Here is a 13217-nt window from a genome sequence, read left to right as displayed (position 1 = left end):
TAAAATCCAATTTTTCTGGAAAAATAAAATTCCAAATTTTTTTGTGAAATTCCCCATTTTTATGGGGGAAAAAAAATCCCAATTTTTGTCACAAATTCCTCATTTTTATGGGAAAAGAATTCACAACTTTTTGTCATCAATTCCCCATTTTTATGAGAAAAAATTCCAATTTTGGGGGACAAATTCCCAGTTTTTACTCTCTAAAATCCCATTTTTATGGTGAAAAAAATGCCAATTTTTTCGGGACAAGTTCCCCATTTTTATGAGAAGAAAATCCGTGTTTTTGGAGACAATTTCCCCATTTTTATGGAAAAATAATCCAAATTTTTGGGGACAAATTCCCAATTTTTCTGGCTAAAAATTCTGATTTGTTTGGGAATAAATTCCTAATTTTTATGAGAAAAAAAAATCCCAGTTTCTGGGGGTAATTTCCCCATTTTTATGCCATAAAATCCCTTTTATTTGGGGAAAAGTCCCCATTTTTTGGGGCCAATTCCCAATTTTTCTTTTCCAATCCCATTTTTTTCTTGTCCAAGCACTGCTGGAGCTGCTCCGAGGGTGGAATTTGGGGAATTTTGGGAATGTTGGGAATTTTGGGAATTCTGTGATCGTTTATTGCACCCGGCGGGAGGAGAGGGAGCGGCTGGCGGTGCTGATCCAACGGGAATTCCCGGAAAAAACCTGGAAAAATAGAGGAAAAGGTGGGAAAAATCCGGGCTGGGAGGGGAATCTGTGGGAAATTTGGGGGATTTAAAGGAAATTTGGGGGAAAAAAATTGGGAGAATTTTGGGTGATTTGGGGAAAATTTTGGGGAAATCCTGGAAAATTTGGTGGACATGGAGGCGGAAAATTTGTGGGAAATTGGAAGAAATTCTGGAAAACTTGGAGGAAATTTGAGGGATTCAAGGAAAAAGTTGGGGAAAAATTGGGGAATTTAGGGGAGATTTGCAGGATTTGGGGGAAAATTCAAGGAATTTGGGGAAAATTTGGAGAAATTCTGGAAAATTTTGGGGAAAAATTTTAGGAATCTGGGGGAAAATTGAGGGAAAATTGAGGGAAAACTGAGGGAAAATTGAGGGATTTGGGAAAAAAATGGGGAAAATTGGGGGATTTTGGAAAAATGGGGAAATTTGTGGGAAAATTGGGGAAATTCTGGAAAATTTTGGGGAAATTTGAGGGATTTGGGGGAAATGGGGGATTTCAAGGAAATTTGGGGGGGAATTTTGGGGGGAAATTGAAAAAATGGGGAAAATCTGGGCGGGAAATGGTGAAATTTGTGGGAAAAGTTGGGAAAATTTGAGGGGGAAATGGAAGAATTTGGGGTATTTGTGAAAAAATGAGGAGAACTGGGGGAAATTTGGGGGGAAAACTGGGAAAATTTTGAGGGATTTGAGGGAAATTGGGAAATTCTGGAGAACTCTGGAAAAAATTGGGATAAAATCTGGGGGAGATTTGAGGGATTTGGGGAGAAATTTGGGGAAATTCTGGAAAAAGTAGGGAAAATTTGAGGGATTTGGGAATAAAACAGAAATTGGGAAAGTTTGGAAAAATTTGGGGGAAATGGGGGATTTCAAAGAATTTTGGGGGGAAATGGGGACATTTGGGAAACACTGGATTTGGAAAAAATGAGGAAATTTGGGACAATCTAGGGGATCAGGGAAAAATGGGGAAACTTGGGTAAGAACTGGCAAAATTTGGGGCAAAAACTGGGAAAAATTTGAAAACAATTGGGTAAAACTTGGTGGGAAATTGGGAAAATTTGGGGAAAATGGGGAAATTTGGGAGAAAATTTGGAAAATATGGGAAAATTTGGGGGGAAATTGCAAAAATTCAGGAAAATTGGACTTGGGGAAAAATTGGGGAATTGTGGAAAAAATTAATGAAAAATCTGGGAATTCTGGGGAAAAATCTGAGAAAATGGTGAAATTTTGGGGGGATTTATCAGGAATTTGTGAAGAATTCAGGGAAAAACCACAGAAATTTCAGAAAATTCCCAAAAATCCTTGGAAATTTTTTCCAAAATCCTGAAGATCTGGAGCCTCTTCCTGAGAATTCCCAGCTGGAATTTGGGGTTCAGGAGAATTCCCAGGGATCTGGGGTTCAGGAGAATTCCCGCAGGAATTTGGGGTTCAGGAGAATTCCCAGCTGGAATTTGGGGTTCAGGAGAATTCCCGCAGGAATTCCCCGTGGAAGTGGCACAGGAGCTGCAGGGCTCGATTCATCACCGGCGGCGGCAGCAGCAGCGACAGCCTGGGGGGAGCAGGACAGGCTGTGGGAGCAGCTGTCCACGAACTCCAAATTCCCAAAATCCCAAATGCCCGAAATCCCAAGTCCACAAATCCCCAAATTCCACAAGTCCCCAAAATCCGCCTCAAATCCCAAATCGCAAAATCCCCAATTTCGAAAATCCCCAAAACCCAAATCCCCAAATGGCAAATCACCAAATCCCCAAAAATCCCAAATCTCCAAAATCCCCAACCCCAAAATCCTCAATCCCCAAATCCTAAAGTCCCCAAATCCAAAAATCCCAAAATCCCCAAATCCTGAAATTCTCAAAATTCCTAAATCCCCAAATCCTGAAATCCCCAAATTCTGAAATCTGAGACTTCCCAAATCCCCAAATCACCAAATCCTAAAATCCCCAAATCCCAAATTTCAAATCACCAAATCCCCAATCCCGAATTCACAAAGTTCCAAATCCTAAACCCCAAATTTCCAAATTCCAAAATCCCCAAATCTCAAATCCCCAAATCCTGAAATTCTCAAAATCCCCAAATTCCCAAATCCTGAAATTCCCAAATTCTGAAATCTGAGACTTCCCAAATCACTAAATCCTAAAATCCCCAAATCCTAAATCCCCAAATCCCAAATTTCAAATCACCAAATCCCCAATCCCGAATTCGCAAAGTTCCAAATCCTAAACACCAAATTTCCAAATTCCAAAATCCCCAAATCTCAAATCCACACATCCTAAATACCCAAATCCCCAAATCCCAGCATCCTAAATTCCCATATCTACCCAAATCCACAAATCTTAAAATGCCCAAATCCCCAAATCACAAATCCCCAAACCTGCAAATCCCAAATCCATAAATCCCAAAATTCTCCCGAAATCCTCAATCCTAAATCCCAAATCCCCAATCCCAAAATCCTAAATCTCAAATCCCGAAATCCTAAATCCCAAATCCCCAAATCCCAGTGTCCCAGCATTCTAAAATCTCAGCATCAAAACATTCCTAAATCCCAGGATTCCAACATCCCGAAATCCCAACATCCAACAATCCCAATATCCAACAAGCCCAAATCCCTACATTTGACATCCCAAAAATGGACCAAAAATCCCAATGCCTCAAAATCCCAACATCCCAAAATCCCAATGCCCCAAATCCCAACATCCAAGATCCCAGCATTCCAACATCCCAAAACCAACACACAACAGCCAAAAATCCCCAAATCCTAACACCCCAAAATCCAACATGCCCAAATCCCAAAATCCTAACGTCCCACAATTCCAACATCCCAAAATCCCAACACCTAAAATCCTAAAATCCAACAAACGCAAATCCCAACATTCAGCATCCCAAAATCCAGAAATCCCAAAACCCCAAAGTCTTAAGATCTCCAAATGCCAACACCCAAAATCCCAATATTCAACATCCCAAAATCCAAGACCCAACACAAAAGATCCCAAAATCCCAACACCCCAAAATCCCAAAATCCCAGCACCCCAAATCCAGTGCCCAACTCTCATATACAGCATCCCAATAATCCCACAATCCCAAAATCCCAACACTCAACGCCCCAAAATTCCAACAGCCCACAACCCAAAATCCAATAATCCAAACATCCAAAAATTCCAGCACTCAACATCCCAACAATCCCAACATCCCAAAGTCCTAAAATTCCACATCCAACAACCCCAAATCCCTAAATCCCAAGATCCCAACGGCCAAAAATTCCAAAATCCCAACATTCAACATCCCAAAATCCAAGACCAACCACCAAAAATCCCAAAATCTCAGCATTCCAAAATCCCAACTCCCAACACCCCAAAGTCCCAAATCCAGCACCCAATTCTGTTATACAACATCCCAAAATCCCAACACCCCAAAATCCCAACACCCCAAAATCCTAACATCTCACAACCCAATAATCAAAAATCCCAACACCCTAAAATCCAAAATCCCCAAATCCCAAAATTCCAACCCCAACCCCATTCTCCTCCCGCCCCCATCCTCCCATCCCCCATCCAGCAGTGTCCCCCAATCCCCCAATGTCCTCACTCCCCAAATGTCCCCCACTCCTCCCAGTCCCCCGACTGTCCCCATGTCACCCCAATGTCCTTCCAATGTCCCCAAATCCCCGAAATGTCCCCATATCCCCCACTGTCTCAAATGTCCCCAGTTCCCCCCAGTGTCCTCCCATGTCCCCAGTGTCCCCACTCCCCCCAATGTCCCCCCGCTGTCCCCTGTCCCCTGTCCGTACCCCAGGTGGCAGCTGTCCCCGCTGTCCCCGCTGTCCCCGCTGTCTCCGCTGTCCCCGCTGTCCCCTGTCCCCAGCCCGCAGTCGCTCCCCGCTGTCACCCCCAGCCCCGCTCTCTCCCGCAGCCACTGGCACAAGAAGCCGTCGGGCTCCAGACCCAGCGCCTGCGTGGGGACAGAGCGGCTGCGACAGGGGACACCGGGGTGGCCTTGGCCCCGGGGTGTCCCCAGGGTGTCCCTGTGTCCCCAGGATATGTCCGTGTCCCCTCCCTGTCCTGTCCCCCCGGTCTCACCCGGGCCTGGCTCCGGGCTCGGGGCGGGATCTCGAATTTTGGGAACACTCGGGGTCCCCCGGCCGGGGGCTGGCACCGGATCCCGAGGGCGCGGCCGAGCTGCTGCTGCACCCGGCGGGCGTTGGCGGCCAGATCCCGGCACAGGGAACGGCGGTGCTGGGATAATGGGAATAACGGGATTATGGGATTAATGGGTTAATGGGATTAATGGAGTTAATGGGGTTAATGGGACTGGGATGGGATCCAGCTCCTGCTGCACGCGGCAGGTATTGGAGGCCAGATCCCAGCACAGATCCAGGCAGTGATGGGAAAATGAGATTTGGATTAATGGGATTAATTGGACTAACGGGATTGGGATTAGATTCAGATCCTGGGTTTGGAATTATGGGATTTGTATTAATGGGATTAATAGGATTATGGGGCTGGGATTAAAGGGATTAATGGGATTGGGATGGATGGGATTAATTGGATTGAAATGAAGGTTCTTGGTATTAATGGGATCTGAATTAATCGGATTTGGATTCGTGGGATTAATGGGATTTGGATTCATTGAATAAATTGGATTAATGGGATTGGTATTAACTGGACTGGGATTGGGTTTATTGGGGTTTGGATTAATGGAACTGGGATTGAAGGGATTAATGGGATTGATGGAATTGGGATAATGGCATAATGGGATGAGATTTATGGGATTTATGGGATTCACGGGATGGGATTTACGGGATCCACGGAATTTATGAGAGTTACAAGATTTATGGAATTTATAGGATTCATGGAATTTATAGGATTTATAAGATTTATGGGATTTATAAGATTTATAGGATTTATGAGATTTATAGGATTTAGGCTGTCCCACCTTTTCCAGCTCCCTGCTGATGGGATCCCGCTCGTCCGGCGGCTCCAGGACCAGCTCCAGGAGGATCCGGCCCAGGACGCAGGGCCGGGGCAGGGACTGGGCCAGCTGGAACGGGGCCAGGATGGCGGGATCCACGTTCAGGAACTCCAGGAACCCTGCCCGGAACCCGCTCCTGGAAAATCCCAACATTCCCGAAATTCCCAAATTCCCCAAAATCCCAAAATTCCTGAAAGGGACTGGGCCAGCTGGAACGGGGCCAGGATCCTGGGATCCACGTTCAGGAACTCCAGGAACCCCGCCCGGAACCCGCTCCTGGAAAATCCCCCAAAATCCTGAAAATCCTGAAAATCTCCAAAATCCAGCTCCGGGAACCGGGCCCTGAAACATTCCCAAAGTCCCCCAAATGCCCAAAATTCCCAAAAACCCCCAAATTCCCAAAATGCCCAAAATTCCCGAAATTCAAAAAATTTGAGCTCCAGGAACCCTGCCCAGAACCCGCTCCTGAAACATTTCCAAAAATCCCCCAAATTCCCCATATTCCTGAAATTCCCATTCCAGGAACCTGGCCTGGAACCCACTCCTGAAACATTCCCAAGATTCCTCCCAGAATTCCTCACAAAAACCCCAAAATCCCACAAAATCCCCAAACTCCCAAATACACAGAATTTCCAAAATTCCTGATATTCCAAAAATTCCCCAAATTCCCGACAAATTCTCCAAATTAGCAAAAGTCCAAAAATTAGCAAGATTTTGAGAATGCCCAGGATTCCTAAAATTCCCAAATTCCCCAAAATCCAAGGAATTCCTAAAATTCCCCAAATTTGGTAAATTTTTGGAATCCTGGGAATTTTGGGAATTCTGGGAATTCCGGGGATTTTTTTGGGGGGAATTTTGCGAATATTTTGAATTTAGGAAATTCTTGGAATTTTGGGCATTCCGGGAATTTTGGGCATTCCAGGAATTTTGGGAATTCTGTGAATTTTTGGGAATTTTGTGAATTTTTGGAATTTTGAAAATTTTGGAAATCCCAGGATTTTTGGGAATTTTTGGAATTTCGGGGATTTTTTGAATTCCAGGATTTTGGGGAATTTCGGGAATTTTGCTAATTTTGTGCATTTTGCAACTTTTGTGCATTTTGCAATTTTTGGGCATTTTGCAACTTTTGGGCATTTTGCAAATTTAGGAAATTCCACTAATTTGGGGAATTTTGCAGACTTTGAGGATGTTACAAATTTTGTGAATTTTGGGCATTTTGGGAACTCCATGAATTTTGGGAGTTTTGTGAATTCTGGGAATTTTGTGAATTCTGGGAAATTTTTTTGAATTTTGGGCCTTTTGTGAATTTTTTTTAATTTTGTAAATTTTGTGAATTTTAGAATTTTGGGAATTTTGGGAGTTCCTGAATCCTCACTCGTTCTTCTGAGAAATCCCTGACAAAATCCCCAAATTCCCAAAAATTTCCCAAAATCCCCCCACAAAATTCCCAGTTCCTCACTACACAGCGGCACTTTTTCTCAGAGACTAGCAGGAATTCCCCAAAAATTCCCCCCCAAAAATTCTGAAAAAATTCCCCAAATTTCCCAAAAATCCCCAAAATTCCCCCCGAATTCCGGTTCCTCACTCCACGGTGGCGCTCAGGGAGTGGCAGGAATTTCCTAAAATTCCCCCCCCAAAAATTCTCCAAAATTCCGAAAAAATCCCAAAAAATTCCCAAAAAATTCCCAAAAAATTCCCAAAAATTCCCCAAAATTCCCAAATTCCGGTTCCTCACTCGGCAGCCGCGCTCTTGCTCAGGGAATAGACGGACACGAGCTGGACGCCGTCGCTCAGGGGCGGTCCCAGCTCGGCCAGGAGGCGCCGGAAGGGCAGGAACGGGCGCTCGGCGCTGAAACACAGATCCTGGTGCACCTGGATTCCCGAAAAATCCACAAAACGGAACAAAAAGTCAGTGGGAGAAATTCCCCAGGAAAAAATTATCTGGAAAAAAAAATTCAGCAAATATTCCCCCAAAAACTTCCCAGAAAAAAAAAATAAAATGGCAGGAAAAAAAATTCCCCTTAAAAAATTCCAGCCCGAAAAAATAAAATTCAGTGGAAAACATTTCCACCAAAAAACATAAAATTCGGTGAACAAAAATACCTCGAAACAATAAAATTCAGTGAAAAAAAATTACCAAAAAACTGCCCCAAAAAATTCCTGAAAAAATTCCCAAAATTCCCAAAAACTTTCCAACAAAATTCCCAAAAATTCCTAAAAAAACCCCAGAAAAAATTCGAAAAATTGTCCAAAGAACGTCCCAAAAATTTAAAAAAATCCCCAGTAAAATTCCCAAAAATTTCCAGAAAAATCCCCCAAAAAGTTTTGAAAAATTCCTAAAAAATTCCCAAAACAATTCCCCAAAAAATTCCCCAAAAAACTTCCCTGAATCAATTCCCAAAAGAATTCTCTAAAAGAATTCCCAGAAAATTCCCAATAAAACTCCCAAAAATACCCTGAAAAATTTCTAAAAAAATCTCGAAAACAATTCCCAAAAACATTCACCAAAGATTCCCAAAAAATTCCCAAACAATTTTTGGGAATTCCCGCTGACCTCGTGCGCGAGCACCACCAGCGACTCCTCGTACGCGACCTCGAGCAGCTCCTGCATCTCAGCCCGGCTTAAAACGTGACCTAAGGGGGGTTAGGCCGGGCTTAAAGGGAAACTGAGGCACAGGATGGGTTTAGGCTGAGCCTAAAGGGAAACTGAGGCACGAGATGGGTTTAAACTGAGCCTAAATGGAAACTGAGGCATGAGATAGGTTTAAACTGAGCCTAAATGGAAACTAAGGAATGGGATGGATTGAAGCTGAGCCTAAAGAGAAACTGAAGCACAGGATGGGTTTAAGCCAGGCCTAAATGGAAACTGAAGCACAGGATGGTTTTAAGCAGAGCCTAAAATGCAAACTGAGACACAGGATGGGTTCAAGCTGGGACTAAAGGGCAACTTAGGAACGGGAGGGGTTAAAGTTGGGCCTAAAGGGAAACTGAGGCACAGGATGGGTTTAAGCTGAACCTAAATGGAAACTAAGGAACGGGATGGGTTTAATCCCTGCCTAAAGGGAAATTGAGGCACGGGATGGGTTTAAACTGAGCCTAAAGGGAAACTGAGGCATAGGATGGGTTTAAACTGATCTTAAAGAGAAACTGAGGCATGGGATGGGTTTAAGCTAAGCCTAAAGGGGAAACTGAGGCATGGGATGGGTTTAAGTTGAGCCTAAGGATAAACTGAGGCATGGGATGGGTTTAAGATGAGCCTAAAGAGAAAATTAGGTAAAGGATGGGTTTAAGATGAGCCTAAAGGGAAACTGAGAAACGGGATGGGTTTAAGATGAGGCTAAAGTGGAAATGGAGGCACGGGATGGGTTTAAGACGAGCCTAAACTGAAACTGAAGCACAGGATGACTTTGAGTCTAAAGGGGAAACTGAGGCACGGGATGGGTTTAAACTGAGTTTAAAGGGGACACTGAGGCACGGGATTTGTTTAAGCCGAGCCTAAAGGTGAAACTGATGCCCGAGGTGGGTTTAAGCGCAGCCCAAGGTCAGTCCGAGCCCAGACTCACCGGTGGGGTCGCCGGGGTTGAGCACCCAGAGCAGGCGCGGCTCGCAGCGCCCCCGGCTCTCCCGGACCCGCCGGCGCAGCTCGGCCCCGCTCGCGGCCCAGCCCCGGGACTCGCTCAGCGCGAACGGAACCGGCTCAGCGCCCGCCAGAACCGGCACCGCGCGGCACAGAGCCGGGCCCGGCACCGGAACCAGAACCCCGGGGGGCGGAGACGGGGCGGGGGACACGAACAGGGACAGCACGAACTGGGGCGGGATTAATGGGATGGGAATGGGATCGGGATTAATGGGGATTGGGATTAATGGGGATTGGGATGGGAATGGGATTGCAATTGGGATGGGAATGGGATCGGGATTAATGGGGATTGGGATTGGGATAAAGATTGGGATTAATGGGGATTGGGATTAGGATGGGGAAAGGGATCAGGAATGGGATCGGGATTAATGGGGATTGGGATTGGGATCGAAAATGGCATTGGGGAATAGGATCGGGATTGGGATGGGGGAATTCCAAGTCTGGGGCCTGCATTCCCAGTTTTGAGTCCCCATTCCCACTTCGGGATTTGAAATCCATATCCCATTCCCATATCCCATATCCCGTATCCCATTCCCATATCCCATACCCCATGTCCTATTTCCACATCCCATATCCCATATCTCAATCCCATTCCCATATCCCATTCCCATATCCCATTCCTATATTCCCTATCCCCTATCCCATTTCCGTATCCCATATTACATAATACATATCCCATTCCCATATCCCATTCCCATATCTCATATCCCATATCCCAATCCCATTCCCATATCCCATATCCCATTCCGTTATCCCATATCCCCTTCCCATTCCCATATCCCAATCCTATATTGCATATCGCATATCCCATATCCCATTCGCCATATCCCATTCCCATGTCCCATATCCCATATCCCATTCCCATATCCCATTCCCATATCCCATTCCCATATCCCATATCCCATTCCCATATCCCATATCCCAATCCCAAATCCCATTCCCGTTCCTCACTGGGATCATCGTTGCTGTCCCACTGCACAGGACGATGTTTTTGGGGTCGCAGGGGATTCCATCCCGGAATTCCAGGAACCGGGAAATTTTGGCGGGGACCCCGTGGGATCGGTGCTCGTGGTTGTATCCACCTGTGTGAACCCAAATCCAGTGAGATCCCAAATCCAGCGGGATCACTGGAATATCCCATGGAATCAGCCCCAGATTCAATGGCATCAGCCCCAAATCCAGCGAGATTAGCCCCAAATCCATAGGACCGGCCCCAAATTCAATAGGATTTGCCATAAATCCAATGGGATTGGCTCCAATTCCAGTGGGATCCCAAATCCAGCAGGATGAGCCCCAAATCCAATGGGATCGGCCCCAAATGCAGGGGAACAGTCCCAAATCCAAAGGGATAATCCCTGAATCCAGCAGGATCCCAAATCCAGCAAGATCCCAAATCCAGCGGGATCCCAAATCCAGTGGGAAAATCCACTAGGAAATCCCATGGGATCAGCCCAAATTCAATGAGATCAGCCCCAAATCCAATGGGATCTCAAATCCAGCTTGATCCCATATCCAGCAGGATCACAGGGAAATCCCATGGGATTGGCCCCAAATTCAATGGGATCAGCCCCAAATCCAATAGGATTGACCATAAATCCAATGGGTTCATCCCTGAATCCAGCAGGATCCCAAATCCAACGGGATCAGCCCCAAATCCAATGGGATCAGCCCTAAATCCAGCATGATCATCCCCAAATCCAGCAGGATCCCAAATCCAATGGGATCTGCCCCAAATCCAATGGGATCTGTCCCAAATCCCATGGGATCAGCCCCAAATCCAATGGGATCAGCCCCATCCAACAGGATTGTCCCTGAATCCAATGGGATCCCAAATCCAGTAAGATCCCAAATGCAGAAAGGATTGAGCCCAAAATCCAGCGGGATCTCAAAAGAGTGGGAACACTGGGAAATCCCATGGGATTGGCCCCAAATCCAGCAAGATCCCAAATCCAATGGGATCAGCCCCAAATTCAGTGGGATCCCAAACCATGGAGGATCCCAAATCCAGAGGGATTGCAGGAAAATTCCATGTGATCAGCCCGAAATCCAGTGGGATCAGCCCTAAATCAAATGGAATCAGACCCAAATCCTGTAGGATTAGCCCCAAAACTTTTGAGATCAGCCCCAAATCCAATGGGATCAATCCCACCAATATTCCCAGAATCCATTTCCCTCCCCCCAAAACCCCAGATTTTTTTGGATATTCTCACCGATATTCCCGCCATCCATTTCCCTCCCCAGTGACCCCAAAACCCCCAATTTTTTGGGGATTTTTTGGGATTTTTTGGGATATTCCCACCGATATTCCCGGCGTCCATATCCCTCAGGATCCTCCGGGCGCGATCCCGCGCGGCCTCGGGCAGAGAGGGCGAGTCCAAAAGTTCGGGAAAAGCGCAGGCGGCCAAAATCTGGGAACGGGGACACGGATCGGGAGTTGGGGACAGGGGGGGACACGGGGGGACACGAGGGGACACGAGGGGACATTCCCAGAGAACACAGGGGGACAGGAGGGGACCTGGAGCCCTGGGGGACACTCCCGGTGATCCCTGGGTGGCAGAAGGTGACAGGAGGGACATTCCCGGTGGGACCTGGGATGACAGGAGGGGACAGCAGGGGACATTCCCAGAGAACATGGCGGGACAGGAGGGGACATTCCCCGTGATCCCCGGGGTGGCAGGAGGGGACAAGAGGGACATGAAGGGACAGGAGGGGACCCGAGGGGACATTCCCGCGTGATCCATGGGGGACACGAGGAGACATTCCCAATGTCCCATGGGGGACAGGAGGTGACACGGGGGGGCAGCAGCGACATTCCTGGTGATCCCTGGGGGACAGGAGGTGACACGAGGGGACATTTCCAATGGGACCTGGGGGCCACGCAGGGACAGGGCGGGACAGGAGGGGACATTCCCGGTGATCCCTGGGTGACACGAGGGGACACGGGGGGGCAGCAGCGACATTCCTGGTGATCCCTGAGTGACAAGAGGGGACATTCCCCGCGCGACCTGGGGGGACAGGAGGCGACAGGAGGGGACATTCCCAGAGAACACGGGGGGACACGAGGGGACATTCCCGGTGATCCCAGGGGACAGGAGGTGACAGGGGTTGACAGGAGGGGACAATCCCGGTGATCCCTGGGGGACAGGAGAGAACAGCAGGTGACAGTAGGCGACAGTAGGCGACAGCAGAACCCAGCAGGTGACAGCAGGTGACAGAAGGTGACAGCAGAACCCAGCAGGTGACAGCAGCGACACTGGCGGTACCTGTCGCAGCACGGGCAGCGGCTCCCGGCCCATGGCCTGAGCGTCGTCACCGCTGCAGTCCAGGGGTGGCACGAACGGCGACACCGGGGGTGACACCGGGGGTGGCCCTGGTGGCCCCGGGGGTGGCCCTGTCGGTGTCCCCTCGGTCCCCGCTGTCGCCTCGGCCGCCATGGCGGTGACGGCGGCGGTGGCGAAGCGCCAGGGGGAGGCGACACGGAGGGGACGGGACGGGACGGGAGAAAGGGGGCGGGAATTCGGGGTGGGAAAGGGAAATTCGGGGGGAATTTGGGAGAATTTGGGCGAGTTTAGGGATGGGAAAGGGAAATTTGGGGAAGGGATTTGGGGTTGGGAAAGGGAAAATGCGGGAAATTTGGAGGAATTTGGGGAAATGGAATGGAAATTGGGGTTGGGAAAGGGAAATTGGGGAAAATTTGGCGGAATTTGGGGAAGGGATTTGGGGTTGGGAAAGGGAAAATGGAGGAATTTAGGGAAAATTTGGGGAAATGGGGGAGGGGTTTGGGGTTGGGAAAGGGAAAATGGGGAAAATTTGGAGGAAATGGGGGAGGGATTTGGGGGTAGAAAAGGGAAATTGGGGAAATTTGGGGAAGGGATTTAGGGGTTGGAAAAGGGAAAATGGGGGAAATTTGGGGA

General features: G+C 47.7%; 1 protein-coding gene across 2 annotated transcripts; it reads right to left on the bottom strand.

The window, feature by feature from the left end:
• Window positions 1–82: 82 nt before the first annotated feature.
• LOC130266297 (alanine aminotransferase 1-like) lies at window positions 83–12761 on the bottom strand. 2 transcript variants are annotated; one of them, XM_056515614.1, is made up of 10 exons: window positions 12567–12761; window positions 11603–11711; window positions 10255–10385; window positions 9230–9473; window positions 8221–8300; window positions 7402–7538; window positions 5631–5802; window positions 4775–4930; window positions 4486–4646; window positions 83–2250 (listed from the first exon to the last, which is right to left on the bottom strand). In XM_056515614.1, the coding sequence occupies exons 1-10, from the start codon at window positions 12735–12737 to the stop codon at window positions 2160–2162; spliced, it is 1452 nt and encodes a 483-aa protein (XP_056371589.1). In that variant the 5' UTR covers window positions 12738–12761; the 3' UTR covers window positions 83–2159. The 2 variants fall into 2 exon arrangements, with proteins under 2 accessions (XP_056371589.1, XP_056371590.1); XM_056515615.1 differs by lacking the exon at window positions 4486–4646.
• Between the last annotated feature and the right edge of the window lie 456 nt (window positions 12762–13217).

This window comes from Oenanthe melanoleuca, unplaced genomic scaffold, assembly GCF_029582105.1.
Source record: "Oenanthe melanoleuca isolate GR-GAL-2019-014 unplaced genomic scaffold, OMel1.0 S011, whole genome shotgun sequence".
NCBI lineage: Eukaryota > Metazoa > Chordata > Aves > Passeriformes > Muscicapidae > Oenanthe > Oenanthe melanoleuca.
Note: the sequence above shows the minus strand (reverse complement) of the source record. Positions and strands in the feature narration are given on the sequence as shown.